The sequence below is a fragment of the Halichoerus grypus genome, chromosome 8 (assembly GCF_964656455.1).
Source record: "Halichoerus grypus chromosome 8, mHalGry1.hap1.1, whole genome shotgun sequence".
Lineage (NCBI taxonomy): Eukaryota > Metazoa > Chordata > Mammalia > Carnivora > Phocidae > Halichoerus > Halichoerus grypus.
The window spans coordinates 124,017,953-124,040,859 of record NC_135719.1 but is presented as its reverse complement, the minus strand read 5'-3'; the positions used below and the strand labels follow the sequence as shown (position 1 = coordinate 124,040,859).

Here is a 22,907-nt window from a genome sequence, read left to right as displayed (position 1 = left end):
CCCCCCAGCCCCTCACCTCGATGACCAGGGGCTCGGAGGTGGGGCCGCGAGCGAGGAGCCGTTCGGGGGCCAGGTCCCCCTCGGCCCCGTGCTCATAGTGCAGAACGGTGCTGGCCGCGGGCAGGGCCCAGGCGCCCCCGATGGTCCAGTGCCCGTTGAGGTAGTATTCGCCGCGCACGCTCTTCACCGCTGCGCAGGGGTGAGGCGCTGGGTGAGCTGCCGCGGAGGGACCTGCCGCCCAGCCACCGCCCAGACTCGCCCCAGACCGCACTCACCCAGGAAATTCCTGCTGGCCGCCGCCTCCTCCACGCGGATGCTGGTGGCCCCCGTGGGAATTATGAGGATCTGGTTGTAGCCTGCGGGGGCAGAGACGCTCTGGGACCACCCACGCCCCTGGCAGCACAGCCGGGCTCAGGGACCGGCAAGCGGGACCCGGCAGGGCTGTGCCACTTGGGGGCTCAGGGCAGAGTCCTCCAGAAGGGGGAAGCAGCTTTAGGAAGGGTGGGCAGGCTGGGGCAGCCGAACTGACTGGGAAGTGGGGGGACAGCTGGGGATCCGCGGGAAGGGGCGAGGAGGGGCATCCAGCCGGCAGCAGGGTGCGCTTACACCAGATAAGTGGGCAGAGGTCCTTAGGAGCCCAAGCCGACAGGCTCTGTGACCTGAGTGCCAGATCAGACCCCCTCAGGGCCACCAGGGTGACTCAGCTGGAACAGAAGTCAGGCAAGGAAGGGACAGGTGACAGACCCTCCCCTCAACTGCCTGTACTCCCCCTAGGACTCCCACCTCTGCTGAGGTCATTGGCATCAAAGGTGCCCGTGACGGGGTAGCAGGTCGTGCCGTCACCCCCACACTGCAGACACTTGTCCTCCTCCTTTGAGGAGTCAAGGTTGTGGTCACAGCCGACGACCTACCGGGCAGAGATGAGGAAAAGAAAGACAGCAGAGGGCATCACAGATGCACCAGGATTCAAACCCGGGTCGCCGCTCCGATCAGGGAGGGGCAGTAGCTATTCATCAGCCACTGAGGCCGGTGAACACTCCATCTGGCCTGTGGCGGACAGTCTACGTCTTCCGCCGGCTCAGCCCCCGTCTCCCCTTCTCTGCCAACAATGCCTCATCTTCCTTTGGGGGCCTCCTCTCTCCCAGTTTGGACAGAGCTCCCCAACAGTGAGTGTGGGCAAGTCAGTGGGTTCCATGCTCTGCTCCAAGAGAGTGGTTCACGGGAAACCCCCAGCCAAAACAAAGCCGAGGCAACCCCGGGTCGCTGGGACTCCTGGGAAGTGGGTGCCCTTTCCAGCCAGAGCTGGGAGCTGCTGGTGGCCATCTGCACACCTCCCAGGATCCCAGTGCTGACCCAGAGGAGAGGAAAGCCCAGAGGCGAGGAGACATTTCCAGCCCCTTGCAGCCAGCCAGCCCACCCCTCGATGGCTTTCTTCCCCTTTGTCAGTTTTAGTGGCGTTTCTGTAACTTGCCACCCAGAGGATCGCTCCTACAGTGGCGCCAGTTTCCAAAGGGCGAAGGGAAGAAGGTCACAGGGCATCTGTGATGCAAAGACACCTAAAAGCTGGTCATGAGAAGACATCAAGCTCAGGAGAGCCACTGGCCATGCTGGTGCAGGGCAGGGAAACATCCGGCAATAAGCCCCAGGCCAGCCCCCAGGTGGGCGGGGGGGGGGGCAGGATCACCACTCACCCGGCAGCTGCCATCCACACAGACGTCCCGGGTGCCAGGCTCACAGGGCGTCCCGTCCACGACAGCCTCCCTGTGCTTGAAGTAGAAGTTCTCCCCCTTGGGAATGCAGTTCAGTTCGCACTTGTTCGGGGCTGAGGCAGACAAAGGAGAAAGCTGAGATCCCAAGCAAGCTGCAAGTCATATCCGGGGCACAATGAAGCATGGACGGGGGCCAGAAGCACACAAATGGGGGGCGAGCGGGGGGAGAGAGTCCTTGCATCGGCTCTCCCAGGTGGCTCAGAATCCCACCCCAACCCCCACGGGAAGCAACTATTCACAAAACTGTGGCCTCTCTGGGGATCAAGTGGATGAAAAATCCCAGGATAGGGAAAAAGCTAGCCCCTTGGAGAGGTCTGTCTCAGCCTTATAAATAAGCCCGTGTGTTAACAATCAGCTCCTCTGAGTCAATTATTAACAGACCACTATGCACGTGGGCTATGCTGTAAAGTACAGGGACCATACAGTAACACAGGGAGACGCTTCTCCCACACAATGCAGAATGGGGCTACAGAATAATTACAAATATGTGTTAGATAGAAAATAATGTGAAAAGGGCTAGACTGGAATGCTAGACCAAATCCTATGAAAGGTGTGGGGTCAAGGTCATTTAGGGGTTTAAATTTTTATAGCCATCTAAATATTATATACACATTGTTTAAAAAGCCAAAAGTGCTAATAGGAGTGCAGTCACCTCCACCACAGAGAAGGCATCCCTCTGTGACCCTTTCCTCTGTGTTCTGGTTTTTCTATATGGATATATTTAGGGCACTGGGCATGGAGTCTGCTTGGGATTCTCTCTCTCCCTCTGCCCCTGCCTGCACACAAGCGTGCGCACTCTCTCTCTCAAATAAATAAATCTTTTTAAAAATATATGGATATATTTAAATTATCCAGGAGGAGCAATGAATGCCAACAGACTCCCCTGGGGTCACCCCTCTAGCCAGGACCGTGTTCCCCATCCAATAGCACACACAGGATATAAATGTTCATTGATTTGGAAGCCAGAGCACCATACTATCCAGGAGTCATTTGCAATGAGCAGTGACTACTAATACTCAGAAGGGGTAGCCTAAGGAATCTTCTGACTCATCTAAAATGCTTTAGTTATACACAAGTGTTTTTTTCTTAAACTAGATTGCTCTAAAAATTAACCACCCTCCTCAAAGCCACTCAGAGCAAGCCCTTGGGCCCCAGAGATCCTGAGTAAATGGACTCTGGCCATACCAAGCCCCTTGCAGCCCCGACCTGTAGTTGGCCCAAACTTGGCCCGGCCCTACCAGCGCCCCTCCTCCCCATGGCCCCTGCACATCATGAGGACCTCTGTGCACCGTGAGGAATGCTTCCGGAGCAGGCCAAAAGAGCAGGGCTCAAAATGGCCCAGACATGGCCTGGTGGCTTTGTTTGAGAATGTATAGAGGGCAAAAAGGATGGAGAGACCTCAAAATGACCACCACCCCCCCACCCCGTTGTATTGCGATGAGCACCTGCTGGGAGTCCTGTGAGTTTTTAAAATGCATTTGACAGAGCATCTATAATATGGTGTAAGCGTTGTGCAATGGAAAGTCAACGTACAGAAGAGATCCGGAACGGGTGGGGCTCAGCACAGGACAAGGCAGGGTGCGGCAGCAGGGCTGCAGGCGCTGGGACCTCCACTCACCTCCATAGTAGGGCAGCCACTTGTACCGCTTTCCCTGGAAGTCCTGGCCGTCGAACTGGGAACACTGCTGGGCCCGGAAGTCCCTGGTGCCTGCGGGGCAGCTCTGCGGGGGGCCAGCGGGGAAGGGAGGGACAGGTGGGGCCTCCACCTGCCCCACTGCTCCTGGGGAGGTCTGTCCCATCCCCACCAACAGCTTCCCCCTCACCCCAGCAGCTCAGGACGGGGGTGTGGGCCCCCAGGGCTCCTGAGCTCTCCCCTGCAGGGGCTTTGGGCTGCTTGAGGGGAGGCTGTCATTCTGGGTGGGAGGTGAGGAAGGTAGGGGGTGCACCTGCGGGAGGATGCCCCGGGGACTGGGAGGTCAGTAAGGTAGGGGGTCCCAGAAGCTGGCATCCCCACCCTGCGGGCTTTACCTCTGTGTGGCAAGAGCGGTGGCTCCGGGCGGGGCCCACGCAGCTGGAGCCCCCATCCCTCCTGAGGATGAGAACACTGGGAAGACCCGAACCCCGCGAACTAACACCCCCTCCTCCTCCTAGGGCTCTCCTGCAGGCCACTCTGGGCAGAGGAGGGGTGCCCACACACACAGATCCCCTCAGGTAGGGATAATGAGCCCTGTGTTTATACTTGGAAAAGCTAGACTCAGAAGTCTATCCTGGAGTTCCTTTAACTCGGGGCTACCTTGCCTCTTATAGCAAATTTCCAGAGAAAACCCAAACTCTGCCTCTGGAGATAAAATAAGATGTAATGTATACCCACCTGGTAAGGTCATTCTGCCATTTAAGGAGTATGTGGTGGCTGGGGTAATAGCTCATGGTTCTTGTCCTCACACGAGGTTCTCCAGAATAGTGAGTTCAACCCACTGACAGGCAAAGGGTCACCACCCCCCTTGTTTTGTGCCCCACCCTTCTCTAGCACCTATCAGAGTGCAGGGAACACAGTAGGTGCTTAATACCTCACTTAAAGTGGGAGACCTCTATACTTAACAAAGAGGCCGAAGGGAGAGAAACTGCACAGGGTAGGCATTGAAGATCGTTCATTCGTTCACCAAGAATTTACTGCACCTGCCACATGCCGGACAGCATTGGGAACTGGAGACTCGGGGGTGGGGGAAGCAGGCACAGCTCTAGCTCTCCTGAAATAAGGCTGGTTGTTGGAATCAGAGACTGGTGGGAAATGACTTGATACTCCATCCATGCTGCTCTCACAACAAACCCATGGTTCGGTGGGTTCTGCCAGGCCCAGGACCAGCTGCCCCCTGACCAGCCTGCCCCCTGTCCTCTAACAAGCTGGCCCCGCCCAGCCTCCCCTACCTCTGGGAGAAGCAGGGGCGCTCCCGGAAGCTGATGCCCACTCCGCAGGTCCGGCTGCAGGGGCTCCAGGTGCCCCAGGGGCCCCAGGTGTCACTCTGCCGCCTCACCTTGGGAGCCTGGAGGAAAAGACATGCTCAGAAGTGTGAGTTGGCACTCAGAGCCCCCTCAGGCTCACCAGAGGGCCCCTTCCTAAAATCATTCCCCTCCCTCGCCTTGGGAGCCTGGGATTCTCTCTCCCAGAGCAAAAACACCAGGCGCCCCAAACAGACTCAGCCAGCTTTCAGCATGAGGAGCTGAGAGCCTCACCAACACGCCCTGGCCTCCTGTACCCGGCACCCGCCACGCAGATACCCACTTGTGGGGGCAGGGGCTACGAGCCGGATGCCCTCCACACCGCCTCTCCCAGGAAAGAACGCACATTTGGCTGCAGCCACGGGCAGCACAGGCACGTTCTGTTCCTCCGTGATGCCCGAACCGCGAGCTGGCTGTGTGGCGCCGGCGTGAGCTCGGCCAGCCCGCCCTCCCGCTGGCCCGTCCGCACCTGCTCCCGCCGCCCTCCGCACCCTCCAAGGCAACCTGGGGCCCTCTTTCCTGCCCTGCTGTTCCCGGGGCCGCCCTGTGCGGGGGTGGGTGCGGGAGAGGGTTGGGCCGCTGAGGCCGGGGTCGGCGGGCGGCTGCAGCTGCACATCATTCCTCCCTCCCCGCTGTCGGCGCTCAGAGGGACCCTGGGGGGCTCGGCCCCCAGCCAGAGCCAGCGAGAGGGGGCAGCTGAGCCGTGGCGTGGGCGCGGGAGCGTTCACGGCCCCCCCTGAGCTCACGTGCTGCGGGGAGGAGGGCGCCCGGAAAGGTTACTCAGGACCCAGTGCGTTTGTACTCCTTGACTCATTCCACCTGCACAGTAACCTGGGGGTGGGGATTATAACCCCCCAGTGAAAGGGAATCTCAGGCCTGTCAAGCTTATGGTCGAACAGCAGTTAGGGGGTGGCCCTGGGTTTCCTGCTGGGGTCCTGACGCTGGCACCACAATCCCCTCCACCTGAGCGGGGGCCTTCACGCAGCCGGGCACCAGGGAAAGCCTGTGCCAGGGACCTCAAGGACCACGGGGTGGCAGGGGTGACTGGGAAGCTGGCAGGTGATGGAGAGGACATGAGAAAGGGGGGCTCTAGCCCACCTGCCGCTCTGACTGTGGCTGGTGCTGGGTCAGTGGGGCTTTGAAGGCCTGCCCACCGAGCACCACTGACGTCCATCTCGGCCTGCCCCTGCAGCCCTCTCATCCCTGACTCACACTCCACAGTGTGGCATCTCCCTTGCCTTCCCCCAAGGACCTCCCGCTTCACAGAGGGGTGGGCAGGGCTGTGGGGCTCCCCCTGTGAAGAGCTCTCCAGGGGCAGGGTGGCACCTGGCTGCTTCTGTGCCCTCCATCCTGTCAATGCCAGGAGCAGCATCCAGGACAAAGCCCACCTCTATGGACCCTCCCCTCCGCAGAGGTGGGTCCTGCCTTCTAGAAGACTTCTTGTATAACCTCAGGATCCAGGTTTGTTCTCCAGGGAGCCCCGTCTTTTGGGCCCCGTTAACAAAACAGCTACTCTGATCACCAGTTGACTCCTGTGTCCACTCTCCAAATTTGCACTATAATGTGGTAACGGTTAGCTACACGTGGCTATTTAGGTTAATTAAAATCAAATCAAACACGTAATTCTTCAGTGGCAATAGCCACGTTTCATGGACTCAGTGGCCACAGAACCAAGTGTCTATCTTACTGGACAGCACAGTTTAGAACATTTTTTATCATCTCAGAAAGTTCTATTGGCCATCCCTGCTCTATCTAGAGCTAAATCCCCACTGTTGGGGGGGACCTCTAAGCACAGTCAAGCTGAGGGGCAGCTCAACTGGGTCCCAGCAGATGATGGGATGGGCCATCTAGCCCTGCACTTTGGCTGGTGCCAGCACCACCCCCACCCCTTCCTTCCACCTTGGAAGGCCACCCCGGGGAGGAGGGGGTCCCAGCATTAGGGTGCACCCAGCACCTTCGGAAGGAGGACGGCGGTGGGAAGTTGCCAGTCCTGCGCACTGCGTCCTGCAGCGGGGAGGGCAGCTCTGGGCCTCGTGGTCAGACCGCTTCAAGGCTGCACCCCTTTTTCTGAAAGAGCTGGGGGTGGTCCCAGGGCTCGCCTTCTCCCACCAACTTCCCCTCGCCGCCGGGAGCGGGGGCTTCTCCCCCGCCTCGCTGTGCGAGGGGGCGGGCCGAGCAGCGAGCAGGGCGGCACTCACCGAGGACCCGGGCGCCGGGGCCAGCAGCAGGGGCACGAACAGGAGCAGCCGCATCTCGGCCTGCGGGAGAGGCCGGGGTTGGAGCGCGCGGGACAGGGCCCGGGCTCGGTCCGCGGTCCTGCAGGCGGGGGCGCGTCCCTCCGTCCGCGTTGCCCACCCGTGACCGCAGAGCCGCAGAGGGGCGAGCGGGAACGCCGCGGGGCTCAGTGGGCCGTGGCACTCACGTGGGGGAGAAAAGGCCCGCCTACTACTGGCTCCTAAAAGTCCAAGAGTACCTTCTTTCAGGATTTCAAAGGGGAAAAAAAGAGGGCAATTAAAAATACTTGTTGAAGGACAGGTTCAGAATCAAAGCAATCAGTCTCACGGGTTTTAATTTAGCAAAAGAGTCTTTTTTTAAAAGCCATTATACCAGTTGTTTTTAAAACTTAATTTTTGGGGGGCGCCTGGGTGGCTCAGACGTTAAGCGTCTGCCTTCGGCTCAGGTCATGATCCCAGAGTCCTGAGATCGAGCCCCGCATGGGGCTCCCAGCTCCGCGGGAAGCCTGCTTCTCCCTCTCCCACTCCCCCTGCTTGTGTTCCCTCTCTCGCTGTATCTATCTCTGTCAAATGAATAAATAAAATCTTTAAAAAAAATAAAACTTAATTTTTTTAAAGATTTTATTTATTTGATGGAGAGCGCGCTCACACAAGCAGGGGGAGGCAAGCAGAGGCAGAGGGAGAGGGAGAGGGAGAAGCAGACTCCCCGCTGAGCAGGGTGCTCGATACGGGACTCGATCCCAGAACGCTGGGATCATGACCTGAGCCGAAGGCAGACACTCAACCGACTGAGCCACCCAGGCGCCCGTTAATATATTTTTTTTAAAGAAACTCTCGGAAGATGCTTTTAAAACTCAAATGCTTTAAAAACGTCAATTGTATCCTACTTTAAACCCAAGCCAGCATTTCTCTGCACAAGAAAAGCTCCACAAGTCGATTCTGTAACCAGTGTATGTGTGTGTGTGTGTGTGTGTGTGTGTGTGTGTACATGCAGTGTGGTGTCTGAGTGTGCAGGCTGTGGATGACTCTGCAGGAGGAGTGTAGTGTGTGCACAGGTCCAAGGAGGTGTGTGTAGCATGTGCGTATACACAGTGTATGTGTGCAGTGCGGCGTGAGTGTGCAAGGAGGGTGTGTGTGCAGTGTGCTGTGTTCTGTGCACAGCATGTGCATATGTGCATGTGTGTACATGTCACTGTATTGGAGAATGACATAAGCAATATGCTCCTTCAGTAGGAAACATTAAACAAGTACTGACTTGTACGTTTAAATTTAAAAATCTGTAATCTACCAATGTTATAAATTTTTTAAGTATAAAATGACTTCATTTTGCAAGGACAGAACAGCATACTAAGCCAAGTTCAGCAAAATTTAACCCGGCACATTTAGCGACGTACATGCTTCGTTAACTTAGCACAAACGGTGATTCATTTAGTCATTTTCACAGTCAAATCAGAGGTTCCTGGGGCTAGCAGGTGGGGGGGAGTTGAGGGGGGTGCTGCCTCCTCTCCCACACGCCGCCACCCCCACCGTCCTCTGCTCTGCGCCCGCAGCTCCTGTAAGGGCAGCGTGCGAGAGGGGAGGCCCGCGTTTTAGAACCAATGACTAGATGAGCGACAAGGGATGCTTCTCTAAAAGAGACCGCCTTTAGGAACGGAGGCGAGCAGAGCCCAGGGAGAGACTGGAGAAAAGACTGTACTTACAACTGCTACTAGGTTCTACCACCACTGCTACAATTGCACTAGGTCAAGACCCCCAGCTGCAATCCCGAGGTCCCGAAAGCCAGAAAGGTTATTTCAATTCACTTGGGAGAAAAACAGAAACAAGACACCGTCCAACTCCAGGGCCAGCCCTGGGTCTTGGGCCCCCGGACTACCCTGCGGGGCTCCCCCAGCTGCACGAGGGCCCGGCCCGCTGCGCCCCCGGCCGGCAATGTGCGCTCTTTTCACGTCGTGTCCCCGAGGAACGCGGCGGGGCCTGATCAGGGCCGAAGCAGCGGCCGGGGGTGCTCCGCGGCCGAGCAGGTCTGCGCCTCCTCGCGGGGGCTGGCCCAGGACCCGCGCTCGGGGTCCCTACGCGCCCGGCGCCCCATCCCCGCACCGCCCCCGGCGGACACCCGGACGCCCGAGGCCGGCGCGAAGCCCTTCCCCGTCCGCCCCCTACTCAGGAATCTGCCCGGCTTCGGTCGCGAGGAGGCGCCCGCGGCCTGCACCCCAGCTCGGGGACGGGCCCCCAGCCCCTCCACCCACCCGGGGACGCGCCCGGTGCAGCCCCCGAAAGCGGAAAGGTGCGCTTCCTACGGGAGGCGCCGGGGCGACCCGGCACGCACTGGCCCTGGCGGCACCTCGGGGCGGGGGTGGCGCGCTCGGTCTGCGGAGCCCGGTGCCGGGGCGGCGCGGGAACGGCGTCCCACCAAGGCGAGGTCCGAGGGGCGGGCGGCGTGGGCGCGGGGCCCCGGGTCGCGTCAGGCTGCCCAGCACGAGCCCCCGTAGCTCCCCGCGTCTCCTGCCCGCCGATGACCTCCCAGCCCCGCGCGAGGGCGCGCGATGCGGAGCGGTGACCTGGCGGACAGAGCCGGAGGTGGGGTCTCCTCGGGGATCCCCCACTTCCTCCGACGCGGCTCTGCCCGCGGGCCGGGCGCGGCGCGTTCCTGCAGCAGCCCCGGGCCGAGCCGCCGCTGCCGCCGGGTCCCGGTCCCTCGGCTTTCCTACCTGTCTCCGGGCGCGCAGGGCCCGCAGTGCCGCTCGGTCGGTGCCCGCCCTGGGAATGGGAGGCTGGCCTGGCGGCGCGGAACGCCTGCGGAGGTTGGACTTTCCCTGCCGCTGGCTGGCTGCCTCCCCGCCCCAACTCCCCCCACCGGCTCTGCAGACACCCATCCCCAGTCCCAGTGGAGCGGCCCCCACAGTGGCCGGTGCTGCATCCCCGTGGGTCTGTGCCAGGGCTTGGCTTGCCCTCCACTCTGTTTCCTCTCTTGGGCGGACACTAGTCCCCACCCCGTCCCATTTCCTCTATGCCTAAATCACCCACCTCTGTATCACCCCCCTCCATGCCCCTCTTAACTCACAACACACCTCAGTGTCAGGCTCTCTGCTCCTCTAACACCCTGGAATTCTATACAGGGAGACCTCACTCTATTCCGCCTCCTGGGGTTGTTTTGAGATTTGGGGGGCTTTTTTGCGATTGGCTTTATTCTGCTTTGCAGATAAATTGCATCTTTTACAAACTGAAGGCTTGTGGCAACCCTGCCTGGAGCAAGTCTCTTGGCATCCATTTTTCCAACAGCATTTGTTCACTTCGGGTCTCTGTCATATATTGATAATTCTTGCAATATTTCAAAATTTTTCATGGTGATCAGTGGTTATGATGCCTTGCAAGCTCAGATGATGGTTAGCATTTTTCAGCAGTAAAGTATTTTTTAATTCGAAAAATTGTTTTTTTAGGGGCGCTTGGCTGACTCAGTGGCTAGAGCGTGGGACTCTTGATCTCAGGGGTTGTGAGTTTGAGCCCCACGTTGGGCGTACAGTTTACTTTAAAAATTTTTTGGTTTTTTTTAGACATGCTATCGCACACTTAATAGACTGCGGTATAGTGTAAACATAAGTTTTATATGCACTGGGAAACCAAAAAATTTATTTGACTTACTTTATTGCAATATTCACTTTATTGCAGTGGTTTGGAACCAAACCTGCACTATCTCCAACATATGCCCGAACTTCAGCCACAGCTGAGTTTCTCCACACATACACTGCTGCTTCCTACCCTCCTAGCCAGTTTTCCCACTGCTGAGAATGCACTCTGGAAGCCCACTCTACCTTGCAAACTCCTACTCATCCCTCAAGACCCTGGCCAAATGTCGGCTCTTCGAGAAGACTTCCCCACACCATCGCAGGCAGAGTCGGTGCCCACTGGGCTCCCTCAGTCTCTGTCCCTGTCTTCGGTGGTTTATGGTGCATCGCTCTGTGGGAATCTGAATCTCCCGGACTCAGCTGTAAACTGAGGGTAAATCTTGCCTCCCCAACACCTGTGCCCAGGGCACTAGGTAGGATCAAGGTAGGGGCTCAATAAATGTGATCAATTTAATTTCCTTTCCTAGTTGTCCTTTTTCTCAACAAAGGCACTTCTTGCCTGCCATCCCTTTTTTGAACCTGAAAATCACCTACCTCCAGGAAAACAGCATTGGCCCTGGGCCACATGGGAGGTGGGGAGGTCACAAGGCTGGTCCCTTTCCCTCATCCTCTTAGGCCTTTAGGCCTTTGCTTACCCTGGCCACTGGTCATTTCTTCCCCGGGTCTCCACTGGGGCAGAGGAAAGTCACCAGCGGGAAGCCCACCCCTTGTTCAGACCTCCCAGCTCCTGTAGGTCATTTCTCTAACCTGTCACTGATATTCAGATAAAATGCTTATTAAAACAAGCATTTTAAATCTGCCCCATTTCTTACCCATCAATGAAGAGAGAAGCAGCCGCAGCTGTGTAGCAGGGGCCCCTGGGGACTGGTGCGAATTCTTAGGCAAAGATAAAGCTTGGCAGAGAAAAGGGAATGGAATTACCCAAAGCCTGTCTAAAAGAGGAAAACAGTTTCTTCCATTCAAGAAGCCCCACTCCCTGCCCCCGTAAGCCAGGAATTTTCTGACCTTGGTCAAAGGTCCCCCATAAAGGAGGAGGAAGCTGCTTCTTCTGCTAAGGTGGGGGCTGGGTAGCCGAGGCCCCACCTTCCTTCCTGGCCTGTTCCTGGTTTTCCTCAATGAGCCCTTTTCAGACACCCCAGCCCATGAGTTCTTACTCCCCACCCCTGCTGCAAAGAAGCCCCCGAGGGTGGGGAGGCAGCGCCCACACACAGTGCTAAGGGGCAGCCTTGGACCCACCAGCAAGGCCCGAGCAGTTCCTGGCTTAGACAAGTAGTCCTCTCCAAGCCTCAGGTTCTGCTACCCCAGAGGGCCGTGGTGAGTTCCGTGCCAAAAACTGGTGTGCACAATCAGTGTACATACAAAAAAAAAAAAATGGTGAGGTAGAAAGAAGATTCCAGGAAAAAGTGGGAGACCTTCCCTCTCATTGTAAATCCCCTCCCTCTGCGCCGGCCCCACACCACTCCCTGGCGGCACCAGACACACTCCCTTCCACTTGGGGGGCTGAGTAGCCCCTGGGGGCGGGGGGGCAGAAGGACTACAGCCCTCGGAGGCAGACACACCTAGACTGGGAACCTGTTCTGCTTCTCGTAGTGTGTGAATTTAGGAAAGTCAGGTCACCTTAAGCCTCAGCTTGCTCACTGGAGCCTCCCACAGAGGGTGGTGTAGGGAAGTCAGCGCTTCTCTAAAGAGCCCACTAAGCGCCAGTAAAAGTGAGTTCCTTCTGCCCCATGTTCCCTCTGCCTGTATCCTGGATTCCGTACATCCAGATCATCTCTGCAGACTGCAGATCTGGGGACACCACCTAGAAATAAGGGGCCAGATCTTTTTGTCAGGCTGGGTTGGGATGGAAAACTGGAGAGAGAAGGGAGAAGGCAAAACCTCAGGGCTCCCAGGATGTGCCACTTCCAGGAAGCCTTCCCGTCCACCTGCCTCTGTGCTCCCCCAGCGCGGGGTTTGCAGTTTGGAACAGCGGCAATGATACATTTGTCTCTATTTCTCCCTCTCAACTGTGGACTTTGCAAGGTCAGGGATATGTCATCCCCGCCCAGCCCCCCACCTGTGCCCTGTACCAGAGGTTGGTGGCAGCCGTGAGGATGTCCCTCAAGAGAGCACGGTGCAGGAAGCATGGCTGATGACAGCGTCCAGTTGCCACACATCGGGCTGCATCACGTTCTGAAGGCCAGTCCTGTTCCTGCTCCCACCTGCTTATCTTCGCAGCATTTCCCCTAATAGATCTCTTGCACATCTAATCGGACCTGACACACAGGGTTCTTGGTTGCAATGCACAGAAAAAGAGGTAGTTCACTTAAACAGAAGCGTTGCTTAGAGTAAGGACATGGAGAGCTCATGGAATTGAAAGGAAGGCTAGAGAATCGGGCACAGACAAGGGCTGCAGTCCCTGCCAAGGTCATAGACCATGGCCCAGGGACAGTTCTGGTTAGGACCGTCGTACTGGACACTGGGTTCCTGCCCCCACTACTTTCGTGCAGGTTACACTGACCCATATCACCCCCGGAAAATCGCCTGAATGGTCCTTGTAGATACCAACCCCAACAGGAACATGCTTGCACCCTGTTTGCCAAGACCTAAGAAACAAGAACGGGCAGGTTCCCCAGATGGAAACCCCATTCAGATGCTGGGCTACCCCCCAAAAACAGATGTCTTCCATCTCCCTTCGGCACCCAGCACATGGTGTTTGTGGACCTGAACTTAGAATGCTGCTTCTCTTCTTCCTTCTCTTTCTGGTGGTTGTTTATTCATTCCTCGAACATTTGACGGCCTACGCTGCCAGAAGCTGGGGAGAGACCTGTCCAGTGCTGCTATACATTTACCAAGCAGCTCTCTGGAGGAGAAAAAGCATTTATCAATTTCCGAGGTGTAAATACTCAATGTCTGTTTTCAAGCTACCAAGGTAAAGTCACAAACCACAGGGCTGGGAAGAGACACGGTCAGCTCTCCCAAGCCATGGGCTCCAACATGCACCTCGTCCTGCCCTTGGGGAGGTCACATTCTAGTAGGGAGGGCATTGCATGGGAGCACTGGGTGTGAATTTAGAATAAAACAATCTTACAACCTGAATATGCAAATATTTCCACTATGCCCCAGCCCACTAGGAATCGAAAAGGAAGAAGAACACTTCCCATTTGAGGATTTCTCCATTTCTCTCTCTACCTTTTCTTCACCCTCCCACACATATATCCATTTCCCTTGATAGAGTCAAAGTTGGGGGAAGGTTGGTGGGGGGGAGCGTAAATGCTCCTTCTTAGTCTGCCCCTCAACTTGACTCTGCTTCCAAATCCCACACTAATCTGTTCTCCTCCCCCTCTTGCTGCCATATCCAAGGCAGGACCTTGAAACACCAAGCAAGACCATGAGAGTGAGAAGTCCAAAGCTCAGTATGTCTGACACGTGCTGTCAGAAGATAAGCCACCTGGCCTTTGGAGGGGAGTTTTATCCTCAAAGCTGGGACAGAAATAGGGCCCCCTGACCCTTCCTGCAGACATGAGGGCCATCCGGAGAGAAAGAACAAGTCCTGGGATGTTCTTCAGTGACATCAGGCCTGACACGGACCCACCCTATCTGCCCCATCCTCCATCCAGATCCTGGGACAGGGCACCAGAAGGGAGGGGGAGACCATGTGAAGAAACTGGAGTTGGGGCAGGAGATCAGTCAGGAGAGCAGCAACACAGAGGGAAGAAGGGGCCTTTCCAGAAAACTTGTCCTGCTTGGCTCCCACCCAGCAGCTCCAGCCTCAGAGATCTCATCCCTTTCCTTCCACACAGGAACACACACACACGTGCACACACACTGTAGGGATCGGGCTACAGTATTCTCTGCAGAAACTCACTGCATGAGCTCCTGAAGACATTGAAGGGGCAGGTGTGAGGAGCCCCCCCGCCTTGCCCACCCTCTGCTTCTTAGTGGGAGAGGGGTTCGGGGCCCAGGCCCCCACAAAGGTCAGTGTGGGGTGTGGGACCAGCCTAAAGGGTCCCTCTGAGCTCAGGGTGGGTGCCCCAGCCTTGAGAGTAAACCTGACCTCCTGTGGCTGAGTGGTGGTGGCCTCGGTGCCCCGATCAATAGTGGCAGAGACAGGGTGAGTCCTTGTGCCCTCGCTGCAGACCCTGCCTGTCTGGCTCAGCCTCTCACTGCTGTCCCTGCCGGCTGCCAGGGAGGGGCCCTGGACTGGGACCCCCACGGGCCAGTTGCCAACGCTTTTGGATCCTTTCCTCTTGGTCTCTCTCCACCACACTCCCAGGGTGCTGCTTATCTCCTCTGCTGCTTCAGCCTCTGTGTTTGGATAATTCTCAGCCCGGAAATTGAGAAGTCTCTGTGCCTTGTGCCGAAGGCCTAGAAACATTACCCAGAAAGTCAGAGGGCCAGCACCTCTCAATTCAGAAACGGACTTCCCAACACTCAAGTTAAATCAGGAGGGAAATTCTACTAACTTTGGTGGGGGTGGGGGCTGTGGCTGGGGGCCTTCTCTAACTTCAGTAATTTATGGACCTGTTATCCTGACCCTTATTTTCAAGTATAACACCACTTAAAGATATATAGACATAAAACTGGGTCTGAGCTTTTTATTTTTACAGCTTTTAAAACCCTATTACATATATCTAGGTCCCAGTTCCTTATTAGAAACTCTTGGAGCCAAATGTGTTTCAGGATTGAGCATTTTTCAGCTCTTAGAAGTTATGAAACTGCATATGATATATGACCTCCAGGACAGTTGGGAAGCCCTCTTTAATCAAAACTAACCAACCAAAAGCAACAACAAAACCACACACACTGGGCGTCTGGGTGGCTCAGTTGGTTAAGCAACTGCCTTCAGCTCAGGTCATGATTCTGGAGTCCCGGAATCGAGTCCCACATCGGGCTCCCTGCTCAGCGGGGGGTCTGCTTCTCCCTCTGACCCTTCCCCTCTCATGCTGTCTCCCATTCTCTCTCTCAGATCAATAAATAAAATCTTTAAAAAAAAAAAAAACCACACACACTTACAGCTCTGCAGCAAAACATACAAATAGTCACCTAAACAGGCTAAATTGAGACACTAAATAGCTTCATGAGAGTTCAGGCCAGGTCTTACTCACAAACTTAGGAGAAAATTTTCAGTTTTCTGAGTCTTCTGAATTTCATAACTGCAAATAAGGGATTGTAGACCTGTAAAAATTAGACACGACATAACTACAAATGGGGGTCACGACATTAACACAATGTTAATGGTGGTGACAGAAGCCGGTGGCCTGCTGAATTCCAACACGGGTGGGCCATGAATGTGGGAGCATGGGAGACGGTGGGGTTGGAGAAGGCGTGAGTCTGTGCGGTCCACAGGCCTGGATTGGAGTCTGGCATCTCCACTCACTGGCTGGGACACGTCTGGAAGTTAACCTTCCTGCATGGCAGTTTCTTCATTTTTAAAAGGAAGACAATGGATTAGTGTAAATTAAAAAAAAAAAAAATGCTAAAATGGAAAATTCCCAAGAATCAACAGCCCCAGGGGCTGAGAACAAAGGAGGGCAGCAGAGAGATGGGGGGTGGTGTGCTCGCATGTACACACACACACACACACACACACACAGGCCGCCACTCAGCACAGACCCTGAAGTCCAGCTGTGAGGGGGCCACACATGTGGCCAGAGTGGGGAAGGTTGTGCTTCTCAAAGCGGGGCATGTGGTCTTGGGGACACTGAAAGACACGGAATACACAAGGCACAGATTTGGGGAACATCCACTTTAAGATTGGGAGTATGTTATGTTGGGGGTTAGGGGGAAATATGTTTCGTAATGGTTTATGATGGTGTTGTGGTTATTTTTATATAAAACAAACCTACAACAGCATGGATGAACCTTGAGAACATTGTGCTCAGAGAAATAAGCCAGACACAAAAAGACACATATTGTGTGATTCCACTGATTTGAGGTAGCTGGGCAGTCTAATTCATAGAGACGGGAAATGGAATGGTGGTTGTCGGGGTGCAGGAGGGGGGAGGGGGTCAGTCCTGAGATCTGCACAACGGTATGGATGTGTTAAATACCACTGAACTGCACACTTAAAAATGATTCAGATGATACCTTTATATTTTGCCAGAATAAAACAACTAAGTACCCTGTGAAATACAATTACATTAGAAAAAGTTTTTTTTATTTTTAAAGATTTTATGTATTTATTTGAGAAAGACAGAGATAGTGAAAGCGCAAGCAGGGAGGAGAGGGAGAAGCAGACTCCCTGCTGAGCAAGCGGGGCTTGATCCCAGGACCCCGGGATCATGCCCTGAGCCAAGGCAGACTGCTTAACCGACTGAGCCACTCAGGCGTCCCACAATTAAATTTTTTCTCTCCTTTTTTTTTCAACTCCAGACATTTCTGCCCGGGGCAGTCACTGTGGGCCAGGTCCTAGCTCCTCAGGGTCTCATGTTCCCCTATTGAGCTTTAGTTAGAAAACGTGAGGAACATGGTCAGACTCCGCATTTTACAGAGGAGAAAACAGAGGCCCAGAGAGGTGACCCAGTTTGACAGAAACAGGTCTGCAGGGTGCCTCCATCCTGGAGGTAAGAAGCGGAGGCTCTGGGCCCAGCGCCTCTCCCGCTTTCTTGTGGCTGAGTGTGGGGCTGTGACTCATTGTCTCCAAGCTTCCATTTTCTCACCTGTGAAAGGTGGGATGAGGATGACCTGGGGACAGTGCTTGTGATGGGCTCAGTATAGTGTCCGAGGCACATTGATAGTAAATGCTCAATGGAATTGGTTTTATGGGGCAAGTAGTTTTCTCTGGGGCTTTTCTTGGTTAAATGACGGTTAATTGTATGTGGAATATAAGAAACAGTGCAGAGGATCACAGGGGAAGGGAGGGAAAACTGATGGGAAGAAATCAGAGAGGAAGACAAACCATGAGAGACTCTTGACTCTGGGAAGCAAACTGAGGGTTGCTGGAGGGGAGGTGGGAGGGATGGAGTAACTGGGTGATGGGATGAGCATTGGTGTTATGCACAACTGATGAGTCATTGAACACTACATCTGAAACTAATGATATACTGTATATTGGCTAATTGAATTTAAATTTAAAAAAATGAGGGTTAAGTACAAGTATTAAGGACCATGCTATCCTTGGGGCGCCTGGGTGGCTCAGTTGGTTAAGCGACCGCCTTCGGCTCAGGTCATGATCCTGGAGTCCCTGGATAGAGTCCCTGCCCAGCGGGGAGTCTGCTACTCCCTCTGACCCTCCCCCCTCTCATGCTCTCTCTATCTCATTCTCTCTCTCAAATAAATAAAATCTTTAAAAAAAAAGAACCGTGCTATCCTTTATTCCTTCCGCATTCAACGTGGTGACACTGACTCTGGACAAACCCATATATTTCTCAATGTCACAAGCGTGCCCTGGGGGAGGAATCCTGTTTGGATTCAATCTGACCAGCTATTTATAAATAGGGGGTCTCTTAAGCAGATAAAGCCAAGAGGTCATCCCCAGCACAGCCTTGTAAACAAAGGCAAAATTGGTTAATGTTTGCTCTTACTTAAAACATGTTCCCCCCACACGGCCTGTTTATGTCATCCTGCGTGGAAATCCCCTCCTGTGGACCCCTAATCCACCCATTACATCATTTATTCACCAAACACTTGTTGAGCAACTCACTCCCAGGAGGCCTAGGATGGGGCGGTGATCGCATGCACCCAGCTCCCCCCACCGCTCAGCCAGCTGGTCCCCACACCACTAGAGAGGGTGTGGGGGGCCTGGGGGCCAGCTGGGAGGCACGCCCCCACGGTCTGCGGGCACTTGCCCGCACTGGCCCCCCTCACCCTGCTCAGAGGCGTCGGGGTGAACAAGACCTCTTCGGGGCCCACGGGGCTGCGGGAGGCGCAGGAGCGTCCGACCCCAGGGGCGTGGAAGGAAGCCCCGCGCCCCCACAGCCGGAGACGGAACCCGGGGCGGCGGGGGCGAGTCCGGGCGCGGCTGCGGAAACAGCTGGGCTGGCTGGGCCGGGTGCGGGGGTTGGGGGGGGCTGGGGAATGGGGAATGGGGAAGGGGGTCGGACTCGTCTCCGGCGTCCGGGGCGGGACAGGGGCCCTGTGCAGGGGCGGCCAGGCCTCGCCCTCCTCCTCGTCCTCGCCCGCCAGGAGGCTGGAGCGCTGCCCGGGGAGACGAGATGGAGGGCCTTCCCCGGGGCCAGGGAGCCCGGATGCCCCGGCAGCCCCCGCCTGCTCACCCGGGACCTCCAACTGGGATGGGCCTCTCGGGGTCAGATCACCTGCCTCCCCTCACAAAAATGTTGACCAGTGCATTTGACTTAAAAACGAAAATCAATTCATGCCACAATTATCATAGGCTTGGAGTGCCTTGGTGAGTCACCCATCTTTAACGACCAAAGTTGCATAATCACTTGTAACAAGTCTGTGACTTACCTCACCAAGTTATCTACAGCACAAGAGGGAAAGGGGGAAATCTGGTCCTTGCCGGCTGCAAGGAGTCCCTCAGATGACCCGCTACCTGCGGACAGGGGCAGGGGAGAAAACCCGGGTCCCTTTGTCTCCCCAGGGCGGGCTGCGCCGGGGTCATTGCCACGGGCCCGCCTGACACATAGGGGGCGCCCTGACTTAGACGATCCTACATCACCAGAGTCAAAGGGGCTATGCCGTCAATAGCACGTTCACCCCGAGGCAGGCTGGCTGCACTGTGGGGTTCCCTTAGCAAACACTCATGGGATTCCCTTCTGAATGGCCAGGGGAGCCATAGTAAGAACATACGAAGTCTGGCCCTCCCCTCCCAGCCCGGCCCGGGAGAGCGCCCCCAGGAGAGAGACCGAGTGAAGGCAGAGGTCAGCCGGAATAGAAGAGCCCGTCCCCTTCCATGGGCACTTTACGGCCCTCAAGCCTGACGATGTTTCTTAACTGATGACCTTCTGGCTGGGTTATTCCAGAGAAGACCCCTGAACTAGGAGGGAAAGGGGCGGGGGAAGCGTGGGAAACCCACCCCGTCAGAAGGATGGCAGAGAGGTCGTGTTCAGCGTTTGAGAAAATCTTAAGAAATCATACATTCGCATCCTTCCCGTCATGCAAGTAAAACCCAGTCACCTCACTAAACAAGCCTTACGCTATTTTATGGCATATGTAGGCAAATCCGATTAGTAAAGAGAAAAATTACTGCCTGATGAGTTACAATACTTGGTGGACAAAATCTTCGAAAATCTAGATGCAGGATAAAGTCCCTGAAATCTCTCCTCAGTCTCTCTCGGTATTTGAGAGACTACTCTGTATCCATCCCTGTGATAGCCCTATCCAGAGGGGATGTGCCAGCCCTTAAAGAACTCGCTTAAATCCAGGTATTTAAACGTAGTGTAAATATAGTGATCAAGCTCCCAGTTTTTTCTACTTTCAGATCTTCCTTGTACATATCACTGAGTTTTTTTTTTTTTTTTTTTTTTTAAGATTTTATTTACTTGACAGGGAGAGAGAGAGAGAGAGAGAGAGCACGAGCGCACAAGCAGGGGGAATGGCCGGGAGAGGGAGAGGGAGAAACAAATTCCCTGCCAAGCAGGGAGCCCTATGCGGAGCTCGATCCCAGAACTCTGGGATCATGACCTGAGCCAAAGGCAGACCCTCAACCGACTGAGCCACCCAGGAGCCCTGGTATCGCTGAGTTTAGTGCACTTGACTAGGTCTGCTACCCAAGAAAACTAATCACAATCAGAATCTTACCTGCAGTCCACCTGAAGATATGCTATGGGTAGAGGGGTTAACAAAATCCTTTCCTCTTTCCCATGAGGAATTGACCTGGGGTTACTACATAATTAAAACAATTTTAGGGGGGAAAAAGGACAAACAGTAGCAGCAAGAGTATGTCACCCCTTGTCCTAAGAGTCAAGACTCCACTGGGGTGCCTGGCTGGCTCAGTTGGTGGAGCATGTGACTCTTGATCTCAGAGTTGTGAGTTTGAACCCCATGTTGGGTGTAGAGATTACTTAAAAATAAAATCTTAAAAAAAAAAGGAATTAAGACTCCAACAAACTTGGTTTGAGGCTTTTCCATTTCTCCCCTTTAGAAGGTGTGGCATATGAGGCACAGAAGGACCAGCCCCGGTAAGAGAATCAATCTTGGTCAAGATTAAGAGGTCCCTGTGCTGAAAGGCCCCTGTGGTAGGCCAGGTTACATTCTCCATAGTTTCTACAAGTCATCTAATGAAGAAGGTATATTCTCAGTAAATATGGAAACAGATTTAGTTAGCTGATTGGGTTTTCCTCTGGATAAATCATCACTTTAATTAAAAAACCAATTATCCTTGGGTGTCTCTCACATACTTCTTCCTTCCTGATTTTTTTGGTGAATGTCCTTCATCTTAATGCCAATTCAGAATCTTACCTGTTTTTCAAACTTGGTTCCAACTTTGTTTCTGGAAAACATTCTGATCTTAAACCCTGTCTTTTGTGGATCTCTCTGTTGCTTTGCACTCCCATTCAAATGATGTAATGAGTCAACACTGTACTTGATTGTTACTCACGTATGCTGTCCTCTCACTTTTAACCAGATCCTAAGCCATTGGTGGGCAAGGACTCCCTCCACCACACACATACAGAGCACACAGAAGAGTCTCCAGAGAAAATGGCTGGGCTACAGAAGACTGTGGTACTCACCTAGTGATGCTAGGAAATCCAACCTCATTATTCTTGCTTCTCAACCCTGCTTGAGGACATTCTTCATTCTCTTTAAGAACCCTAAAAATCAGAAACCTCTCCCAGCTGATGAGAACAAATCATGGTATTTCTGTGGCGGACTCTAGTGACATGGCCTACAAGATTCATAAAAGCAAATGATGTCTGTGATTCCCAAAGGAGGGAATGAACACCTTCCCTGCGGACTGATGCTCTTAGCCAATGTAGCCAGGAATGTATCCATCTCTTCTATGTTCTTTCTGAAGACAATAGCCAACTTTGGTTTTCCTGTACGATCTCTCTTTTTTTTTTAAGATTTTATTTGGGGCACCAGGGTGGCTCAGTCGGTTAAGTGTCTGCCTTCAGCTCAGGTCATGATCCCGGGGTCCTGGGATCAAGTACAGCATCAGGCTCCTTGCTCAGCAGGGAGCAAAAAAAAAAAAAAAAAAGATTTTATTTATTTGAGAGAGAGAAAGCACGAGCAGGGGGAGGAGGGGCAGAGGGAGAGGGAGAAGCAGACTCCCCACTGAGCAGGGAGCCCAACACGGGCTGGATCCCAAGACCCTAAGACCATGACCTGAGCCAAAGGCAGACGCTTAACTGACTGAGCCACCTAGGTGCCCGCCCACCATCTTATTTTTTTTTTCACCATCTTATTTCTGATCAGTAATTCCCAACATTTTATATGCTATTCACTGTTAGAAACAAAAGGTTTTGCCGAGTTTTAGGAAACTGACAGGACTATCAATACAAGTAATGTTGCTTTTTTCCATTGATGTGACCTACATAATTTTTTTTGGTTTTGCTTTTTTTTTTTAAGTAGGCTCCACACCCAACCTGGAGCTTGAACTCACAGCCCTGAGATCCAGAGTCGCATGCTCTACCAACTGAGCCAGCCAGCTACCCCCATAATTTTGAGAAGATAATCCTCCAGCACATAAAATATCTGCATTGTACTACAACATACACGTTCCATAAGTTCTTTTTTTGACAGCTTTTATATCAACTGATTTTTTTAGAAAAACATATTTTCAGAAAATAAGTATTAAGAATAGTTGTTTTGAGACTTTCAAAACATGATCCATGTTTTGCTCTGATCCATACCACTCCCACTATGAGTAACAGACACAATGCGTTTGTATTTAACTGTTTCCTGCTAAAGGTTCAACAGTTCTCAAAGTTACACATTATAATACTTCCATGTAAGAAAATTAGCACAGCTGGATTCATGCAGTCTTTATTAATTTGACAAGTACAGGAAAATTTGCAATCATCTATCAAAATTATATCTTACCAAGAATTCAAAAGGTATTTAAAAAAGATGTAGTCACAGTCTGTCTGAATCATGTACAAAGCAGTGTCTGTAGAAGCAAAAGCCAGATGCCAAGCATGTAAATGATCCCGCTGAAACCTGCAGCCAACACCTCCCCATCCCACCCTAAACAATCCTGCACTCGCTACTTTCTACAGTTGATTTTGAAGCTGCCCTTTTACAAAGGAAAATTGCTTCCGGGGAAATCCTTCCTGCTCTGCACCCGGGCTGAAGTGCCAACACCAGCTCCAGGGCCCAGGGTGGACTCCGCTACTTCCTCAGGGCAATGTGGCAGCTGACCAAGGCCCCAGAAAAGTCCGAGAAAAGGGATCATTTCA

At 53.9% G+C, this 22,907-nt stretch overlaps 1 protein-coding gene across 20 annotated transcripts in view; it reads right to left on the bottom strand.

The window, feature by feature from the left end:
- The window catches only part of PAPLN (papilin, proteoglycan like sulfated glycoprotein), a 34,765-nt gene extending 25,006 nt beyond the window's left edge, over nt 1-9,759 (bottom strand). For 7 of the 20 annotated variants that reach the window (XR_013440770.1, XR_013440771.1, XR_013440772.1 and 4 more), the window contains exons 1-11: nt 9,709-9,758; nt 9,342-9,558; nt 8,701-8,801; nt 6,965-8,553; nt 4,695-4,810; nt 3,798-3,858; nt 3,388-3,490; nt 1,692-1,822; nt 784-907; nt 276-356; nt 17-189 (exon numbers count right to left, since the gene is read on the bottom strand). Coding sequence is in view for 16 of the 20 variants with exons in the window: in XM_078053898.1 (XP_077910024.1) it covers nt 17-189; nt 276-356; nt 784-907; nt 1,692-1,822; nt 3,388-3,490; nt 3,798-3,858; nt 4,695-4,810; nt 6,965-7,018 (843 nt within the window). In the remaining 4 variants the exon portion in view is untranslated. The other 13 variants (XM_078053889.1, XM_078053892.1, XM_078053885.1 and 10 more) reach the window with 13 other exon arrangements.
- Nucleotides 9,760-22,907: the final 13,148 nt, after the last annotated feature.